At 41.2% G+C, this 21,645-nt stretch overlaps 3 protein-coding genes and 2 long non-coding RNA genes across 5 annotated transcripts in view; 2 read left to right on the forward strand and 3 right to left on the reverse strand.

The window, feature by feature from the left end:
- The window catches only part of LOC112069179 (ras-related protein Rab-9B), a 22,699-nt gene extending 22,088 nt beyond the window's left edge, over positions 1-611 (forward strand). The window contains exons 4-5 of the mRNA XM_070438443.1: positions 96-524; positions 556-611. Coding sequence (XP_070294544.1) covers positions 96-392 — 297 coding nt within the window. The 3' untranslated portion in view covers positions 393-524; positions 556-611. The remainder of the gene's footprint in view (positions 1-95; positions 525-555) is intronic.
- Positions 612-1,867: 1,256 nt separating this feature from the next.
- LOC139024055 (uncharacterized) lies at positions 1,868-2,099 on the forward strand. The gene is made up of 2 exons (XR_011475290.1): positions 1,868-1,931; positions 2,019-2,099. It is a non-coding gene; the product is annotated as an uncharacterized lncRNA (long non-coding RNA).
- Positions 2,100-11,306: 9,207 nt separating this feature from the next.
- Positions 11,307-14,249, reverse strand: LOC112069180 (myelin proteolipid protein-like). Its single transcript, XM_070438445.1, has 4 exons — positions 14,072-14,249; positions 13,649-13,722; positions 13,453-13,518; positions 11,307-13,036 (listed from the first exon to the last, which is right to left on the reverse strand). Exons 1-4 carry the CDS (start codon positions 14,151-14,153, stop codon positions 12,956-12,958), a joined length of 303 nt encoding a protein of 100 aa, XP_070294546.1. The 5' UTR covers positions 14,154-14,249; the 3' UTR covers positions 11,307-12,955.
- Positions 14,250-14,772: 523 nt separating this feature from the next.
- LOC139024052 (uncharacterized) lies at positions 14,773-15,528 on the reverse strand. The gene has a single exon (XM_070438442.1). It carries the CDS (start codon positions 15,526-15,528, stop codon positions 14,773-14,775), a length of 756 nt encoding a protein of 251 aa, XP_070294543.1.
- Positions 15,529-15,987: 459 nt separating this feature from the next.
- Positions 15,988-18,661, reverse strand: LOC139022589 (uncharacterized). The gene is made up of 3 exons (XR_011475291.1): positions 18,524-18,661; positions 17,741-17,913; positions 15,988-16,160 (listed from the first exon to the last, which is right to left on the reverse strand). It is a non-coding gene; the product is annotated as an uncharacterized lncRNA (long non-coding RNA).
- Between the last annotated feature and the right edge of the window lie 2,984 nt (positions 18,662-21,645).

Genomic DNA, 21,645 nt, shown 5'->3' on the forward strand with positions numbered 1-21,645 from the left:
GGACGCCGTTCTACCGTGGCGCCGACTGCTGCCTCCTCACCTTCGCTGTGGACGACCTGCACAGCTTCCAGAACCTGGCCAGCTGGAAGAAAGAGTTCATGTGTTACTCTGACGTACGAGACCCAGAGAGGTTCCCCTTCGTTGTCCTGGGCAACAAGGTGGACAAAGAGGGGAGGGAGGTGGGGGAGGACGAGGCTCGGGCCTGGTGCGAGGAGAACGGCTGTTGTCCCTACTTCGAGACCAGTGCTAAGGACGATACTAACGTGGGAGTGGCGTTCGAGGCGGCGGTACGGGAGGTTCTGGCGGCGGAGGATCAGATCGACCACACGCTGTTGAGTAGCACTATCGATCTCCACGGCAACCGTAAAGTACCGCGCTCTTCTTGCTGCTGATTGGTTGAAAGGACTGGTTTCTCTCTCCGTCCAGCCTGTAGCATCCTGAGGGCTAGAGAGCTGTTCTGCTCTCCACTGATCTCTATGGTTACTTACCTGATGCAGGTACAAGCTGCTGAGACTGATGATCGGGTATCAAAACAGCTGATAAGAAGAGAATCAGGTATCAATACAGCTGATAAGAAGAGAATCAGGCTATCAATGCAGCTGATTTTAAAGAGTGTTCGATTGTCAGTATCAACACATCTGATTTTTAAAGTTTATCAATGAGGTACAATGTAACAGGTACACCATGTTGTTCAACTCGGTCTGCTTTCAGCAGTATAGCACAAAACTGCTCTCTACATCCAGCCAGCCAGCTTCATGTACCTGCTCTGTGTAATGTTTTCAGCATATAGGCCTAGCCCTCTTACAGAACAGTCATTTTAATCTGATAATATTCATGTGTCCTTTCTGTTCTCCTCTCCAAGAGCACAGGCTGCTTGTGGCACAGCAACGTTCTCATTCATCTCTTTATCTGTCTGTCTGCTAAGTCTGCTAAGGTCTCATAGGTACTTTGACCAGAACACGATTCTATCACACTGTCAGGTCTCATGACAGTGGTTGGCTGACTGACCGGTGGAATATCATTTAATATAATACATAGACTGGTGGACTGGCGGGATATCTTTAATATAATACATAGACATTGGTTGTGACTGGGGGAATATCATTTAATATAATAATAGGACGAGGTGTGTTGCTCAGACTGTGGATGTTAGAATAGTGTGTGTGTGGGAGATATCATTTAATATGAATACATAGACCATGTGTGGTTGATGACTGGGGGAATATCATTTAATATAATACCATAGGACATGGGTGACTGGGGGGATATCATGTTTAATACATACGATAGAAGCATGGTGTGGACTGGGGGAATATCATTTAATATATAACGATAGACGGATGGGTATATTAATAGTATCATCATATGGGGAATTATATAATACGATAGACATGGTGTGACTGGTGGGGACATATCAGTTTAAGTATATACAGCATAGACATTGGTGTGATGGGGAAGATATCATTTTAATATAATCGTACATGGTGTACTGGGATTAATATAATGACAGACTGTGTGCTGGTGGAATCATGCCAGTTTAAGTATATACATGACATGTGTGACTGGTGGAATATCATTTAATATAATACATAGACATGGTGTGACTGGTGGCATATTCATTTAATATAATACATAATCTGGTGTGACTGGTGGAATATCATTTAATATATACATCGACATGGTTGAACTGGTGGAATTCATTTAATATAATACATAGACATGGTGTTGACTGGGGGAATATCTAATTATATAATACATAGACATGGTCTGACTGGTGGAATATCATTTAATATATAACATTAGACATGGTGTGACTGGGGGAAATATCATTTAATATAATACAGAACAGTTATACTGGTAGATATCATTTAATATAATACATAGACATGGTTGACTGTGGGGAATATCATTTAATATAATACATAGACATGGTCATGACTTGGTGGATATATCATTTAATATAAATACATAGACATGTGTGTTGACTGGCTGTGGTATATCATTTAAATAATACATAGACAGTGGTGCTGACTGGGGGAATATCATTTAATATAATACATAGACATGGTCTGACTGGTGGAATATCATTTAATATAATACATAGACATGGTGTGACTGGGGGAATATCATTTAATAAATACATAGACATGGTCTGACTGGTGGAATATCTTAATATAATACATGACATTCTGTGAACATATATATAATACATAGACATGGTTGACTGGTGGAATATCATTTAATATAATCATAGACATGGTCTGACTGGGGAATATTCATTTAATATAATACATAGACATGGTGTGACTGGGGAATATCATTTAATATAATACATAGACATGGTGTGACTGCGGAATATCATTTAATATAATACATAGACATGGTGTGACTGGGGGAATATCATTTAATATAATACATGACATGGTTGGACTGGGGGAATATCATTTAATATAATACATAGACATGGTGTGTTGACTGACTGGGAATATCATTTAATATAATACATAGACATGGTGTGACTGGTGGAATATCATTTAATATAATACATAGACATGGTGGTGACGACTGTGGAATATCATTTATATAATACATAGACATGGTGTGACTGGTGGAATATCATTTAATATAATACATAGACATGGTTGACTGGGGAATATCATTATATAATACATAGACATGGTGTGACTGGTGGAATATCATTTAATATAATACTAGACATTGTCTGACTGGTGGAATATATTAATATAATACATAGACATGGTGTGACTGGGAATATCATTTAATATAATACATAGACATGGTGTGACTGGTGGAATATCATTTAATATAATACATAGACATGTGTGGACTGGGGAATATCATTTAATATAATACATAGACCATGGTGTGACTGGGGGAATATCATTTAATATAATACATAGACATGGTGTGACTGGGGGAATATCATTTAATATAATACATAGACATGGTGTGACTGGGGAATATCATTTATATAATACATAGACAGTTGGTGTGACTGACTGTGGGAATATCATTAATATAATACATAGACATGGGTGTGACTGGGGAATATCATTAATATAATACTAGACATGTTGACTGGGTGAATATCATTTAATATAAACATAGACATGGTGTGACTGGTGGAATATCATTTAATATAATACATAGACATGGTGTGTTGACTGACTGGAATATCATTAATATAATACATAGAATGGTGGATGGGAGATATCATTTAATATAATACATAGACATGGTGTGACTGGGGAATATCATTTAATATAATACATAGACATGGTGTGAGACTGTGGAATATCATTTATATAATACATAGACATGGTTGACTGGGGAATATTCATTTAATATAATACATAGACATTGACTGGTGGACTGGTGGAATATCATTTAAATTAATACATAGACATGGTGTGACTGGTTGAATATCATTTAATATATACATAGACATGGTTGACTGGGAATATCATTAATATAATACATAGACATGGTGTGACTGGGAATATTCATTTTATATAATACGACAGTGTGTGACTGGGGGAATATCATTTAATATAATACATATGACATGGTGTGACTGGGGAATATCATTTAATATAATACCATAGACATGGTGTGACTGGTGGATATCATTTAATATAATACATAGACATGGTGTGTTGACTGACCTGGGGTAATATCATTATTAATACATAGACATGGTGTGACTTGGGAATATCATTATATAATACATAGACATGGTGTGTGATAGACTGGGTGGAATATCATTTAATATAATACATAGACATGGGTGTGACTGGTGGGAATATCATTAATATAATACATAGACATGGTGTGACTGGGGGAATATCATTTAATATAATACATAGACATGTGTGTGACTGACTGGTGGAATATCATTTAATTATAATACATAGACATGGTGTGACTGGGGAATACATTTAATATAATACATAGACATGGTGTGACTGGGGAATATCATTTAATATAATACATAGACATGTGTGACTGGGGGAATATCATTTAATATAATACATAGACATGGTGTGACTGGTGGAATATCATTTAATATAATACATAGACATGGTGTGACTGGTGGAATATCATTTAATATAATACATAGACATGGTGTGACTGGGGAATATCATTTAATATAATACATAGACATGTGTGACTGGGGAATATCATTTATATATATACATAGACATGGTGTACTGGTGGAATATCATTTAATATAATACATAGACATGTGTGACTGGTGGAATATAATTTAATATAATACATAGACATGTGACTGGGGAATATCATTTAATATAATACATAGACATGGTGTGACTGGTGGATATATCATTTAATATAATACAGAACATGTGTGACTGGTGGAATATCATTTAATATAATACATAGACATGGTGTGACTGGGGGAATATCATTTAAATAATACATAGACATGGTGTGACTGGTGGAATATCATTATATAATACATAGACATGGTGTGACTGGTGGAATATCAATTAATATAATACATAGACATGGTTGTACTGGGGGAATATCATTTAATATAATACATAGACATGTGTGACTGGTGGAATATCATTTAATATAATACATAGACATGGTGTACTGGTGGTATATATTAAATATATTCACCAGTCAACCATGTCTATGTATTATATTAATGATATCATAGACATGGTGTGACTGGTGGAATATCATTTAATATAATACATAAGACATGGTGGTGACTGGTGGAATATCATTTAAATAATACATAGACATGGTGTGACTGGGATATCATTTAATTATAATACATAGACAGGTGGTGACTGGTGGAATATCATTTAATATAAACATAGACATGGTCGTGACTGGGGAATATCATTTAATATAATACATAGACATGGTCTGACTGTGGAATATCATTAATATAATACTAGACATGGCGGTGTGACTGGTGTGGAATATCATTTAATATAATACCATAGACAATGGTCTGACTGGTGGAATATCATTAATATAAGTAATAGAATGTCTGGACTGGTGAATATCATTATATAATACATAGACATTGTCTGACTGGTGGAATTCATTTAATATAATACATAGACATCGTCTGACTGGGAATATCATTTAATATAATACATAGACATGGTGTGACTGGTGGAATATCATTTAATATAATACATAGACATTGTGACTGGTGGAATATCATTTATATAATACATAGACATGTGGTTTGACTGGTGGAATATCATTTAATATAATACATAGACATGGGTGACTGGTGGAATATCATTTAATATAATACATAGACATGGTGTGACTGGGGAATATATTTAATATAATACATAGACATGGTTGACTGGTGAATATCATTTAATATAATACATAGACATGGTTGACTGGTGGAATATCATTTAATATAATACATAGACATGGTTGACTGTGAAATTCATTTAATATAATACATAGACATTGGTGTTGACTGACTGGTGGAATATCATTTAATATAATACATAGACATGGTGTGACTGGTTGGAATATCATTTAATATATACATAGACATGGTGTGACTGGGGAATATCATTTAATATAATACATAGACATGCGTGTGACTGGGGGAATATCATTTAATATAATACATAGACATGGTGTGACTGGGAATATCATTTAATATAATTACATAGACATGGTGACTGGGGAATATTCATTTAATATAATACATAGCATGGTGTGTGACTGGCTGGGAATATCATTTATATAATACCATAGACATCAGGCCTGTGACTGGTGGAATATCATTTATATAATACTAGACATGGTGTGACTGGTGGAATATCATTTAATAATACATAGAACATGGTGTGACTGGGGGAATATCATTTAATATAATACATAGACATGGTGTGACTGGGGGAATATCATTTAATATAATACATAGACATGGTGTGACTGGGGGAATATCATTTAATACACTGACATAGACCTCTACATGAAGCTGGACTTTATCCAGTCACACATCTTGTTTAAGAACTGACAACATTGATTGCACACATTACTGTACCAGGACAAATGTTTACTGCACAAAAAAGGAATTAGATTTTATTTGTTTGATTTTCTCCAAAGGGAAAGATGTTTCTGTTCTGTCATATCAGTTAACACTGGGTACATATCTATTTGAGGTAGTTTGTATCTATACCAGATGCTACAGTTTCTCGTCCTTTAGGCTTTCTAGGTCTGAATCAGAAGTGTTAGGTCTACGTGTGAGAGTTGCAGGAGACGCCTGTTTTAATTTCATCCCTTACCTACTACGGTACGTACAGTTGAAGTCGGAAGTTTTCAGAAACTAGTTTTAATGACTCCAACCTAAGTGTTTCAACCACTCTACAAATTTCTTGTTAACAAACTTTTACTTACTACGGTACATACCTTGTTTTGTGAGATCCCTTTCATTTTTTTTGTCGGTCTCTCCTGACACCAATGATAGGGATATAATGTTGTTAATCAATAAAGTGTATTCCTTATAGATGTGACAGTTTTTTTTTGTTTGGCTTATGGCAGATCTCTTTTTCTTTTCAGAGGTTAATTTAGGTTCTGATATTTACTGTGGGTTTTCTACCATGTACAGTGGCTTGCGAAAGTATTCACCCTCCCTTGGCATTTTTCCTATTTTGTTGCCTTACAACCTGGAATTAAAAATAGATTTTTTGGGGGGTTTTATCATTTTATTTACCCAACATGCCTATCACTTTTTAAAGATGCACAATATTTTTTTGTGAAACAAACAAGAAATAAGAAAAGAAAAAAAAACTTGAGCGTGCATAACTATTCATCTCCCCAAAGTCAATACTTTGTAGAGCCACCTTTTGTAGCAATTACAGCTGCAAGTCTCTATGGGTATGTGTCTATAAGCTTGGCACACCTAGCCACTGGGATTTTTGCCCATTCTTCAAGGCAAAACTGCTCCAGCTCCTTCAAGTTGGATGGGTTCCACTGGTGTACAGCAATCTAAGTCATACCACAGATTCTCAATTGGATTGAGGTTTGGGCTTTGACTAGGCCATTCCAAGACATTTAAATGTTTCCCCTTAAACAACTCAAGTGTTGCTTTAGCAGTATGATTACTGAAACAGATTTCCCTCAAGAATTTCCCTGTATTTAGCGCCATCCATCATTCCTTTAATTCTGACCAGTTTCCCAGTCCCTGCCGATGAAAAACATACCCACAGCATGATGCTGCCACCACCATGCTTCACTGTTGGGATGATGTTCTTGGGGTGATGAGAGGTGTTAGGTTTGCGCCAGACAAAGCGTTTTCCTTAATGGTCAAAAAGCAACATTTTAGTCTAATCTGACCAGAGTACCTTCTTCCATATGTTTTGGGAGTCTCCCACATGCATTTTGGCGAACACCAAAAGTGTTTGCTTATTTTTTTCTGGCCAGTCTTCCGTAAAGCCCAGCTTTGTGGAGTGTACGGCTTAAAGTGGTCCTATGGACAGATACTCCAATCTCCGCTGTGGAGCTTTGCAGCTCCTTCAGGGTTATCTTTGGTCTCTTTGTTGCCTCTGATTATTGCCCTCCTTGCCTGGTTCGTGAGTTTTGGTGGGTGGCCCTCTCTTGGCAGGTTTGTTGTGGTGCCATATTCTTTCCATGTAAAAAAAATAATGGATTTAATGGTGTTCTGTGGGATGTTCAAAGTTTCTGATATTTTTTTATAACCCAACCCTGATCTGTACTTCTCCATAACTTTGTCCCTGACCTGTTTGGAGAGCTCCTTGGTCTTCATGGTGCCGCTTGCTTGGTGGTGCCCCTTGCTTAGTTGTGTTGCAGACTCTGGGGCCTTTTGGAACAGGTGTGTATGTACTGAGATCATGTGACACTTAGATTGCACACAGGTGGACTTTATTTAACAAATTATGTGACTTCTGAAGGTAATTGGTTGCACCAGACCTTATTTAGGGGCTTCATAGCAAAGGGGGTGAATACATATGCACGCACCACTTTTCTGTTACATTTTTTTTGCAATTTGTTTAAACAAGTTCTTTTTTTAATTTCACTTCACCAATTTGGACTATTTTGTGTATGTCCATTACATGAAATCCAAATACAAATCTATTTACATTACAGGTTGTAATGCAGCAAAATAGTAAAAACGCCAAGGGGGATGAATACTTTTGCAAGGCACTGTAACTTATGTTTGGGTTGGTGTGTCACTAAGGAAGAGGGATGGTTTGTTTCCCAGCCCTATTGCCTTGCCTGTCTACTGCATGGGCCCTGCTCTAGAACACTGACAGTTCTGGAACATTCTAGGTTCTAGATAGAACCTTATATAATCTAGAACATTGGTAGCTGTAGAGCATTCCAGTCAGAGAACATTCTAGAAATAATATAAGAACATTCCAGTCCTTCATCTGATGTCATAGCCACCCCTCTACTCCTCTGATTTGCCCAGTTGATATTCGTTGATTAGTCTTATTTGAACAACCTGAGCGGACAGAAAAATTATTGTACCTTTTAATGTACAGATATTGCATTTTCTCCCGTAAGTATTGATAAGAGGGAAACATAAGTGAGGATTATCTTAAAAGCATTATAATTTTTTGTTGTTGTTATTTTACATCAGTGTCGACCTATGCTGGCCTGCCCTCACTGGATTTGAACGATGTAGCCTAAATCAAAGGATCAGTTTGAAACATTTTTTGAGGACCTTATTTGGTCATTATTTGAAGGAAAATAGCATTACTGATGTTATACAATACTTCTGATGCCTGAAGCCACAGTTGACACTTCAGTTGTCTGTTTCCAGTATTTTACCTAGTCGTCAACATGGTACTGTTGCTATGCCTACCAAATGAATCAACCATAGCGGCGTTGCATTACTACTACAATACTTTGTTATTTTATTTGCATGCATGTGAAATTCACTGATTCAAGTTCCATGTCTTTATATATCTTTTAAAGTGATGTTTGTGTGTTGTACCAATCTAAAGGAAGGTATAAGTAATCTGCCTCTCAATTCAAATGAAATGACTGTCTGGTACAGCAGAGGGGTTCACTATGAAAGAACCAGCCGTTCACTGAAACTTTAGCACTGTGTTATGTTGCCTCTGATGTCGTGGTACACCTGTATCTATTGAAGATGTTGATTTGTCAATTTACTCAACCTGTGGTATTTAGGAAAACAGTATAACAAGTACATTTGGAATGTTCTAGGTTATGGTATGTAACAAAGTATTACCAGAAGAAAAAAACTACACACAATGTATTTTACCCAATGGAAAGAGGGCTGGACGTCTATTATGAGACATCACATTCCACTGCTATGTCAACTACATTCCTGAGAATGTATTCCACCTGTCATACTCTTAACATACAGTTCTCGTCTCCTCACCATCTAGTCTCGTCTCACTCCCACTAACCAATATTGATGACCTATTTTGTTTTTAATCTATATGTTGAATAAGAAAAATGTACACAGTAATGTTTACTTTGGGCTTGCCACAGTGCACAAAGACATGGCTACACGTACATTGTAAAAGGGCATTAGTTTCATTCCTGAAATAACTGTACAATCACTGAAATCCTCAATACTACTGTACAAACTGACTAAAATAGCATTTTTAACCTGTTTGTTATCCTGCTTTGAGCTGAGAGGTGTAGAACTGTCATAGAGTTGATGTAGGAATATAACTGTATATCTGTTGATTTGCTTGTAACTCCAATATCAAACCTTCCTTAAAACCTCTTCATTGCCCTATGGAGGTTAAGACTGTCCCTTTACAGAGCGGCGTCCCAAATGGCACCCTATTAATACAGTATATAGTGCAGAGCCCTATGGCCCCTGTTCAGAATGATGGCACTATATAGGGAATCAGCCCTGTGGCCCCTGGTCAGAATGATGGCACTATATAGGGAATAGGTTGCCATATGGGATGCAGAAAGACTGATGTAGGTGTGAATACTATCCAATAATGTACGACAACTAATAAAACCAAAAACATGCAACATACCAAATACAGGAACTGACTTATGTGGTTATTTTGAGTACATGATTCTTTGGAAAGTGCATTGTTAGAATCCGATCACAGTAATTATTGCATATCTTCTTTATTTACCTCGATTTGGCCAAAAGAAAAGCAAAACACATTTGATATGGTAACCTGTCATATTCGTCCCCTCAAAGAAAAAAAAAAAGCAGGGCCCTAATAGGGTTGTCTTTGTCCAACATATCACCACTGTACAACTCAAAAAGTCTAACTGGGAATTTAAGGTGGAACGCAAGTCATGTAAACCTAMAAAATTAACACACTTAACTTCATAGGACTTCAGAGCCCATGTATGGGCTAGTGTCAGATAAATCTGTACATAAATAAAGAATATATTTTAACATGGAATAATATCCTGACAATGGATCTGGCCTGATTCTAAAACGGCTACTAGATCCAAAGTAGAAGTAAACTCTGCAGGAATCTCAACAGCTCTCCAAACTTAACCACCCACTGGGATAAGACAATAATAAATGTGTGTGGGTTTAAAGACTAAGGATATAAAACAAATTATTCTATTCAATATTAGGGAGGAACCTTTCACGGGACAGTTTCCCAGACTCAGATTAGTAGGTTTAGTCCTGGATTAAAAAGCATGCTCAATGGAGATTCTCCACTGAAAAAGTGCTGTTAAATCCAGGATTAGGTTTAAATCTGGGTACGGGAAACTTCAAGTTTAGGGAGTCAGCTCTCCAGCTGATCGTTACCATGGAGGATTGAGGGGGGGGGTCAGTCAGTCAGGAGGTAGACTATCAGATATGATGTGGGGGGCATAAGGGGAGAGCATTGTCCCTCCTATGTCCTTCTGCAGTCTACCGTACAGCTCATAGCTTTTCCTCTTCTCTTTCTCCTGCCTCCGCTCTTCCTTTAGGTCCACCTGTCTGACTGCCAGCTGGAGGGAGCAGTGAATCTGAGGGGGAAGAGAAGCGATAAGAGAAACAGAGAACACCAGCCCCAGGAGGACATGGCCTACAGTAGCGTCAAGCCAATCAACAATAGCAAGGCACAAAAACAGGCTTTTCTCACAACACATTTACTGATAGAGGTGTAACAGAGTTGCTTCAGTGAGCTACGTTTGTGTGATTGAGCAGCCTAGTTTCCCGTGGCAGACTTGACATAAATGTTAATAAATAAATGCCACATCGAGGAGCTGGCAGGTTACACATGGTTGTAGCCTTAAGAGTAGCATGGACATCATGGGTTCGATACCCGGTCGTAACAAAAAGAGAGAGAATAACTTCCTTAAAAAGGAGAGGCCATCTTTTATTAYCAAACCAACATAGTTTCATAAAACACAAAGAAACGAAACAGCCAGCTGTCAATTCACAAAACCAACCTCTGCTGCTGGATAAAGCTTCCATCCAATTGGATAACCTATACTCACAGTATGTTACAAGATATTTTGTTAGTTAAAGAAGCCGTCTTTTAAAACAAAGTGTAAATTGGAATTAAGATTAGTACATTTACCTACAGTAAGTAGTAGGGTGTTATACAATAACTACTAATATTTTCTAGACAGCTACAGAGACCAAACTGCATCGTTTTGCCTCTATAACAGAACCTCATCCCTTGCAAACGATACCATCAATACAGCCAGAAGGGAGAGCAATAATAAAATCCCCTCAATGTAGTGCCATACAGAGTAAAGCATCTTGAGAGGTTTTAATCTTCTAAATAACATAAAAAGTTTGCTAAAAAAAATAAGCAGCTGTAACAACTTTACCATCTTAACATAAAAAAAAGAGAAATGAAGGACTTCTCTACATCTGTACCAACCAGAAGTCTATGACACAAACTCACTAAAAATGCTGTCCCTTTTCTCAGATGAGATATCCCTAAATTCAAACAAACGTTAACCCTTTTCTTTCTAAGTCCCTTCACAGGGTCCATCACCTCCAACAGATGGGTTGTCGTGCAGCAGTGGGTCCGTCACAGAAGGGTTGTATTCAGGCCATTGAGAGAAGACTTCAGCCTTTTTCCTTGTCTTTGTCATGAAGACCTTCTCCCTCTGACATTCAATATGACCCTTGCCACAGACTAAGGTCCCTATAGTAACAAAGGGGCCTTGTCACACAGACCCCCCCCCCCCCCCCCTTCCACCCAGGGCCGGTGGACCCTAGGAACCCCCTCTGATTGGTTAGTTTTCTAAGAAGTCCTAAGGGGGGCGGCCTCCATTGTTGAGGCCTTTCTGCTGCCCGTGAGAAAAGGACCTGAGGTCAGAGAGAAGAACTGCAAATGCACGCTTGTCTGGCACCATGGCAACCAGATGTGAGGGATGGTACCCATAGTAACAGATTATAATCCCATAGCCTAAACTAGGCAAGTAGTCCCTAACCATGAGAGTCAGTGTGACATTTATAACTGAAGATATGTCAAATATACATTTTGTTATGTTACCAAAATTATTAGTTAGGTTTTACATGCGATTTCTTTTTAAAAGTGAGGAAAGATAAAACATGGAGGAGTATATGCCATGTACACTAACCCCTCAGTATATGAAGATTACGTCAATCTTTACAAACATTTGGTGACACACGACAAAAATACACATGGAGAATAACAAAAATACAGAAAACTTGAAGACGGCTTCAGAGCAAACTAAATGTAACATGAGAAAGACAGTGACAAAGCAGTAGAAAAAGGTAGTATATGTCTGGGTTTCTCAACAACACATCCACTAAACCACCCGTTGTGCAATGACACAGTACAGGGAAAGGCTGGTGGGTCTTGAAGGGAAAATGGACAGAATATGATTCACTCAAGGTATCAATCATTTAAGTTCAAAGAATCAACCACCGGTGGTGTTGAAGATAGGTAGAGGGGTGTTAGAGAGTCATAGTGTCCCCTCTGGGTGTCTGTCGGATGGAGAGACAGGAGGGGAGGAGGAGAGTCTAACACCGTGTGCCTATACCCTTTCTCCCCAGGTACCGCAGCAACGCAAAGTTATAGGTGGTGGACACCATGTAGGTGAGCTAGAGAGACATGGAGAGAGAGAGGGAAAGAAAGGAGAGCATTGAACAGAAAAAAAGAGACAAAAAAATACAGAATTGAGCACCATTTCACACTTTTATTATGTTCATCAAGGTCCATGACAATCTCAGTGTAATTCTAAGCAGCTACAGTAGGCTACATTAACAGTGTACTGATATGGCAATGTAACTATGGGATCTTCCCAGCAGGAAAAGTACCAGCCGTTATGACATTATTACAGTGTTTCTATGATCAGAATCAGCTGAGAAGTGAAAGAACAGAGAGCTACAGTGCGACTCAGCCATGGAGGCCTGACATTCCTGAACACCTACACTGACTATGTCACATGCGACACAACTCTATTGTAAAGTTGTAGCCAATCTGCTCCCAGTTAAGAGATTAGGGCAGGGTCACTCACCAGCGCCAAGAGTGTGATGCCAGCCCCGGCAAACGTTGCGATGTACAGGTCGTAGGTCAGACGGAACTGTAAAAGAACAAATCAGAGATGAGTCAGAGTAATCATGTGTCAATTCTAGAAACACGTTGACATTCTAGACACGCTTTGTTTCCTCGTGTCTGCCAAGTTTCATCATGAGAGAGACTGTATTACTGACCTCTCTGGTTTTGCAGACAGTGGACAGTGTCATTCCACAAGCTTTGCCTGGCATCGCATTCCATGGTAGAAGCCCTGAAAGAAATGGAAAAAAATACTTTTGATTCTCTGCTGTAAACTTTCAACTTTTGTAGTTGGAAATGTCACTCCAAATTTCCACAGAGTAGATTTTAATGAATAGAGCACTCGGAATCCACATGAATGATTAGGTCGTGTAGAGAACTACAGTGAGGTAAGGTTTACATGTTACCATATAGATGATTAGGTCGTGTAGAGAACTACAGTGAGGTAAGGTTTACATGTTACATTAGATGATTAGGCGTCGTAGTAGAGACTACAGTGAGGTAAGGTTTACATGTTACCATATAGATGAACATAATGGATGATATCACCCTCACTATTTCTTTATGTTTGATGCTCTTACCGTACTGCCTGGCAATACAAGGCTGGTTGATGCTAGCTGGGGTCTCAGTCAGGACGGTGATGGTGTGGCAGGTAGTGTCCATGTTGTAGAAGAAGTAGACAGGCAAGGCAGAGAAGGCAAACACCAAAGCCAGCAACAACACCAGCAGGTACGTTATCAATAAAACTGGAGATGAAGGGAGAGAGAGATGGATGTTTAGGTATTTGAAATCATAACAGGCCAGAATGAATCAGTTTGTTGAGCTCTCATCTCCACCCTCAAACTAACCCTCACTCTCTTACCTCTACTCCACTAGCCTCAGCCCCACTCTACCTCACCCCATCCTCTCAACTATCTTCTTACCTCCGCCCCACCCTGTTACCGTCACAACTCGACCTTACCGCTCCGCCCCACCTGTTACTCACACCTCCGCCCACCCTGTTACCGTCACATCCTCCGACCCCACCTGTCTACCGTTCAGCACTCGCACCCTGTTACGTCAACCTCCACCCGCACCCTGTTACCATCACACCTCACACCCACCTGTTACCACCTACACATCTCTTCCACCATTCCCCACTCTCTCACCGTGCTACTAGACAGCGTCCACACAGGGTGCTCCTGAACTCTCCGAAGTCTGCTTGGTGGGCTGGTGGTTGTAGAATCCTCCGCCAGCAGTACGATGCATGTACGAGGAAGAAGAACTGAAGCCAAGCCATAGATTAATATCTGGAAATACTGCGGATACTATGTAGGAAGAGAGAGAAGAGGAGGGAGAGGAGGGGCAAGGGGGAGAACCGAGAGGCGGCGTGGGGGGGGAGAACCGAAGAGGCGGCGTGGCGGGGGCAGAACCGAGTAGGGCGGCGTGGCAGGGGGGAGAACCGAGGGCGGCGTGGCAGGGGGGAGAAGCGAGAAGGCGGCGTATGGCAGGGGGGAGGGAACCGAGAGGCGGCGTGGCAGGGGGAGAACCGAGAGGCGGAGGGGCAGGGGGGAGAACGGAGAGGCGGCGTGGCAGGGGGAGACCGAGGGCTGGAGGGGTCCAGTGGGGGGAGAACGAGACGGCGGCAGTGGTCAGGGGGGAGAACGAGAGGCGGAGGGGCCGGGGGAGAACGAGAGGCGGCGGGCGCAAGGGGGAAACCGAGAAGAGCGGAGGGGCAGGGGCGAGATACGAGAGGCGGAGGGGCAGGGGGGAGAACCGAGAGGCGGCGTGCAGGGGGGAGACCGAGCGGGCGGCGGGGCAGGGGTGAGATACGAGGGCGGCGGAGGGGAGAAGCAGAGGCGGGCGGCAAGGGGGGAGACCGAGAGGCGGAGGGGCAGGGGGGAGAGAACCGAGAGGCGGGGGCAGGGGGAGAACCGAAGGGGGGCAGGGCAGGGGCGGGGCAGGGGGGAGAACCGAGAGGCGGCGGGGGCAGGGGGGAGAACCGAGAGGCGGCGGGGGCAGGGGGGGAAGAGGAGGGAAATAAAGTATTCAAGGACATAGTACAGAGGTCAGTGGGTCTACCATTAACACGAGGTCTACCATTATACAAGTGGGTCTACCATTAACAGTGGGTCTAACGCCATTGAAAGCTCACGATAGGGTCTACATTAACATAGGTTACTTAAGGGTCTACCATTAACAGTGGGTCTACATTAACAGTGGGTCTACCATTTAACCAGTGGGCTCTACATTTAACAGTGGGTTACTTACCAGTGTCACACACGTGGGTCTACCATATAATGGGCTACATTAGTTTAATAATTATACAGTAGACCTAGGACATCTAAACGCAGAAGGTGGCCAATCCTGGTCCTGAATCAACAAAAAAATTGGAGGTTTTTGTTTCCAGCCCAGCTTTAAGTCTTGGCACCATTTCCTAATCAGTTCAGATATTCTTGGGGGAGGGGGGTAAAGCAATAGCCTTTGAGCCACTCACAGGTAGAGGCCATGGGTAATGTAGTCCTGTACGCGTATAGCGGGCGAAGTATGTCTCGATGAGTCTCTCCGTCTCAGTGAGGGCCTGGTGACCACAGCCACAGAACAGAGCTATCCCTGAGAAACACAGCAGAGTGGCCACCAGCGAGCAATATGGTACTCCTCCCAGGCACTTCATACAGCAGTCATAACAACCTATAGGACAGGACATAACGACATAGGGGTTAATGTAGGGTTACGTATGGGTTACCTCGAGAGAAGCATAGGGCAATCCTCCCAGGCACTTCCTACAGCAGTCACAACAACCAAGACAGGCTATAACAACACCAGGGGAGTGTTAATGAACATAACGTCACTGTGACTACATGGATGGATAATCAACAGCTGTCTACTGGAAGGATCTGGCTTCAGTTATTACACTATCCAGCTGTGGTCGTAAAATAGCTCATCCCCGAGTTACTCCGAGGCCTTGGACTGTTCTGTTCTCTATGCACAGTAGTGTTTGGTCTGTCTGCTCGATACGTGGCATTCGTCCCCAGAGTCAAGTGCTGTGAATGGGGCCTCAGGACGTGAGGATCTGTCTGTTTGTCCCAACACTAACCCCAGCTCCAATCACCGCTCACACCATGGGGACAGTGAGAAAAGATGGAGGACAGCGAAAGAGAGACGAAGAAGAGAGAGGSTGCTTGTGTGACTGCAGAGACAATGTTCTTTGTCCCGGTGCAGTTTGGGAAGACAAGGGCCACCAATGTCACGCAAACAATAGCCAGAGCCACCTCCAGCACCCACACTGGGGTTTTATAGGAGCAGAAGGAGGCTTGTGATAACCAGAGGGACATCCAATAGTCTGTGGTGGAAATGGGGAAAGATCTCAGAAGACTGGCTGGAGCTGGTACCATTATAACAGTTGGCACAGATGGCAGGAAGGAGACGCATACACATGCACTCGGCGACTACAGGGTTGTGTGTGTGAGAGATCAGACTGTCTTCCAGGTTGCATAACAACACCAGTGTGGAAATTAGTTTTAAACCAATTAAAAAGTTTGCCAATGAAAGAACACTGACTAACCGCCATCACATGCAGTGATAACCAACACTTGATAATCAACACTTTACTTTTATAGTCTCAATACTTATGTTCAAGCAATTTTGTTATTTGGACAAAATAGCAGTACTTCTCAGTACACATAGGAAGGAAAATAGCATAGTCACCCAGCAACAGGTGCAGGGGTTCTCGCTCTAGTTTAAACAGTTTCCACTTGTCTGCATTCACACTGTTCTGACCTCAAAAGTCCCTCAACAATCCTACATAAAGATACGGACCTATTAGGAACCTCAATTAACTTMTCAGTTACATCACCGCCCTGTAAGCCCGAGGAAGCAAGTTTAACATTTTTAGGAACCGAAGCCCATTTTGTTCAAATTGTTGCAAAGTGACCTATAATTAATTCACTTGCTACTTTCCTCAAACAAATACTACTTAGAACACGGTATTTCGGTAAAAAATGAAGAAATTGTAAGTGAAAGCAAACGCGACAAGGCACTTCTGAAAAGTAGGCCAGTATGTGCCTCTAGAAGCATTAAATTAATCACATAGTACTGGCATCACCAGTGAGTATAGGCAATCTTATCCTTCCATGCCAGCCATTGCCTAATATTATATGTTACAATGCGAAAATCATTCAAAGAATACCAAAGAAAACGTATCGTTTGCTTGTGGTTGGTTGGCTATAAATAGCCTATTAGAGGTACCTTAACAAACTTAGATAACTTACCCATGTTGTCTYTGGTAGGATGTGCGCTCAACAGAGGCGATCTGTGCTGCTTTCCACCGCAGCTGCTCGGGTGATATTATGCACGACTTGTCCTCAGTCCCCAAAACATCAACCTCAACTCGCTCTCTCTTCAACAATGAACAGACAGACCCGTTGATGGCTGACAGTCGAATCTTAAAGAAACAAGGTCGCTTTTCAATGGACTACGGTTCAAGACGGAGGATAATGAAGGAGGTCTATGAAGGGCTATACATGCCGTATTGTCAATTGTAACATGTAATATTCAACTGTAATATTCAAAGGAAATTTAGCAATTTTGAAAAATGTACTTCAGTTCATTGTTGGTAAGCAGCACCATGTGTATTTGCATATCATTTGGTAGCATCTCCAAGATTTCTTGTCAGAAAAGGTTCCATGTTATTTTTCTTCATTTTTCTATTTTTCTTTCTTTCTGTCTTTCTCTTTCTTTCTCTTTTTATTTCTGTCTTTTTCTTTATTTTTCTCTTTCTTTCTTTCTTTCTCTCTTTTTTCTCTTTCTATCTTTCTTTCTCTTTTTCTTTCTTTCTTTCTTTCTTCAACCGATTGTTGCCCGCACCCGCCCGCCCGACTAGCATCACTGCTCTGGACGGTTCTGACTTAAAATATGTGGACAACTATAAATACCTAGGTGTCTGGCTAGACTGTAAACTCTCCTTCCAGACTCACATTAAGCATCTCTAATCCAAAATTAAATCTAGAATCGGCGTCCTATTTCGCCTCCTTCACTCATGCTGCCAAACATACCCTCGTAAAACTGAATATCCTGCCGTTCCTTGACTTCGGCGATGTCATTTACAAAATAGTGTCCAACACTCTACTCAGCAAACTGGATGTAGTCTATCACAGTGCCATCCGTTTTGTCACCAAAGCCCCATATACTACCCACCACTGCGACCTGTATGCTCTCGTTGGCTGGCCCTCACTACATATTCGTAGCCAAACCCACTGGCTTCAGGTCATCTACAAGTCTTTGCTAGGTAAAGCCCCAACTTATCTCRGCTCACTGGTCACCATAGCAACACCCACCCGTAGCACGCGCTCCAGCAGGTATATTTCACTGGTCATCCCCAAAGCCAACACTTCCTTTGGCTGCCTTTCCTTACAGTTCTCTGCTGCCAATGACTGGAACGGGGTTAGACACTGTGACATCATCAGTCTACTTTTCGGGAAAGATTCTGTTTCCTCTTGATTTTTCTCTGACAGATATCTGTCATTAGGCCGTTGTGTGTGAGAACATTAGGCCGTTGTGTGTGAGATCATTAGGCCGTTGTGTGAGAACATTAGGCCGTTGTGCGAGAACATTAGGCCGCTGTGTGAGAACATTAGGCCGCTGGTGCCGAGAACAATTAGGCCGCTGTGCGATGAACATTAGGCCGCTGGTGTGAGAACATTAGGCCGCTTGTGTGAGAACATATAGGCGCTGTGTTGAGAAACATCAGGCCGTTTGTGCCGAGAACATTAGCCGGCTGTGCGAGAACATTAAGGGCCGCTGTGCGGAGAACACTTAGGCCGTGTGCGAGAACATTAGGCCGCTGTGCGAGAAATTAGACGCTGGTGCCGAGAAACATTAAGGCCCGCTTGTGCGAGAACTATTAGGCCCTGTGCGATGAACATTTAGGCGCTGTGCGAGAACATTAGGCCGCTGTGCGAGAAAACATTAGGCCGCTGTGCGATGAAACATTAGGCGCTGTGCGAGAACATTAGGCGTTGTGCGAGAAAACTTAGGCCGTTGGGTGTGAGAACATTAAGGCGTTGTGTGAGAACGATTAGGCCGCTGTGTGAGAACCATTAGGCCGCTGTGTGAGGAACATTAGGCGCTGTGTGAGAAAACATTAGGCACGCTGTGTGAGAACATTAGGCCGTCTGTGTGAGAACATTTAGGCGCTGTGTGAGAACATTAGGCCGTTGTGTGAGAACATTAGGCCGTTGTGTGAGAACATTGGCCGCTGTGTGAGACATTAGGCCGTTTGTGGTGAGAACTATTTTAGCCGTTGTGTGAGAACATTAGGCCGCTGTGTGAGAACATCAGGCCGTTGTGTGAGAACATTAGGCCGTTGTGTGAGAACATTAGGCCGTTGTGTGAGAACATTAGGCCGCTGTGCATCCCTTAGTGGCTGTGTGTGAAACAGTTGGTGTCCGCTGCTTTGAAGCTGTTTGAAGCCGGCGTTGTGAGATAACTGGATCTGGTGGAACACAGCGATAGGAGCACTTATTTCAAAGAGCCCTCCATATGCCCCAGTGGGCAGAGCTAGGCATGTTGGACTGGGACACGGTTTAATATGGGGAAATGCCTCTCAATTTACAATGTATCCACCATGGGTCTGTGTAGCCTAGTTATGCTTATACATTTGAGACCAGTGTTTTGAGGTTCATTTCGTCTTTGACTTGATATGTCAAATATATTTGAATCGTAAACAGAGTCCCAGACAGTTTGCAACAGAACATACTAGAGGGGGGCATCGTTTACTAGGCTACATACAGTCAATTATTGGGATCATCTGGTTACCACCAGTGTTTGGAGTACATTGAGTTCGTTGACAAAACAGACCATGGGACGCCTTTTCACACAGAGATTTATTGTCAAAGGTCCGTGGTGAGTCTGTGTAAACTGTGTGGTTATATTTGAGACAGGTTTATAGCAGTGGTGGAAAAAGTACCCAATTGTCATACTGTAGTAAAAGTAAAGATACCTTAATGGAAAATGACTCAAGTAAAAGTGAAAGTCACTCAGTAAATGATTACTTGAGTAAAAGTCTAAAAGTATTTGGTTTTAAATATACTTAAGTATCAAGAGTAAAAGTATGAATAATTAAAATTCTTTATATTAACCAAACCAGACGCACAATTTTCTTTTTTTCTGTTTTTTTACGGATAGCCAGGGATACATTCCAACAGTCCAACATAATTTACAAACGATGCATTTGTGTTTAGTGAGCCCTCCAGATCAGAGGCAGTAGGAATGACCAGGGAGGTTCTGTTGATAAGTGTGTGATTTGGACCATTTTCTGTCCTGCTAAGCATTCAAAATGTAACAAGTACTTTTGGGTGTCAGGGAAAATATATGGAGTAAAAAGTGCATTATTTTCTTTAGGAATGTAGTGAAGGAAAAGTAAAAGTTGTCAAAAAGATGAATAGTAAAGTAAAGTTACCCCAAACAACTACTTAAGTAGTACTTGAAAATATTTTTACTTAATACTTTACACCGCTGAGTGAATGTCATCTATTCATTAACTTTTTTAAGTATTTCTAAGTAGCCAGAGAAACGAATTGTTCTCACTGTATGATAGAACATTCAGATTTTTCTGCTTGACTGTGGTGCTCTTTACCTGAATTGTTCGGATTTTCTGGTGACCGCGACAAAACCACTTMTTTTGCTCAAATGGAGAGAATGAAATTGTGTTTTCTTTGAGAAGACAGGCCTGGCTAGAATAGAATATTACATTTTCTGCCTGAGTGTGGCGCTGTTTACCGCAATTTTCTGGAATAGCTTGTGACCAGAAAAAAMCCGACTTATTTTACTGAACTAGAGATGGAAATAAATTGTATTTCTTTAAAAAGTTGGTCCTGGCTGACATGGACTGTTTCCCCACCTTATTATCCATGAGGAGAGAGATGGATGATTGGTATGCAGCCATCGATTTCAGGTGGCTTCATCAACAGATTGACTGTATCCCAAATGGCACCCTATTCCCTATACATAGTGCTCTACTTTAGACTAGAGCCCCATTATACAGGAAAAAGTAATAGGGAATAGGGTGCCCTTTGGGATGCATTCTGCCTGTTGAGCCCCGCCTACTGTACTGTAAACCATTTCTCCATCCCGTTACCCCAGTTAATCAAACGAACGGGAGAGGCTGTGACTATAA

This window comes from Salvelinus sp. IW2-2015, unplaced genomic scaffold (assembly GCF_002910315.2).
Source record: "Salvelinus sp. IW2-2015 unplaced genomic scaffold, ASM291031v2 Un_scaffold924, whole genome shotgun sequence".
Lineage (NCBI taxonomy): Eukaryota > Metazoa > Chordata > Actinopteri > Salmoniformes > Salmonidae > Salvelinus > Salvelinus sp. IW2-2015.

Coding starts and splice junctions, on each gene's coding strand:
- LOC112069180 (XM_070438445.1), bottom strand. CDS start 14,153: ATGGACACTACCTGCCACACCATCACCGTCCTGACTGAGACCCCAGCT. Junction 13,723..14,071: donor TTGTATTGCCAGGCAGTACG/GTAAGAGCATCA, acceptor CATTTCTTTCAG/GGCTTCTACCATGGAATGCG. Junction 13,037..13,452: donor GCATCACACTCTTGGCGCTG/GTGAGTGACCCT, acceptor ATGTCTCTCTAG/CTCACCTACATGGTGTCCAC.
- LOC139024052 (XM_070438442.1), bottom strand. CDS start 15,528: ATGTCCTTGAATACTTTATTTCCCTCCTCTTCCCCCCCTGCCCCCGCC.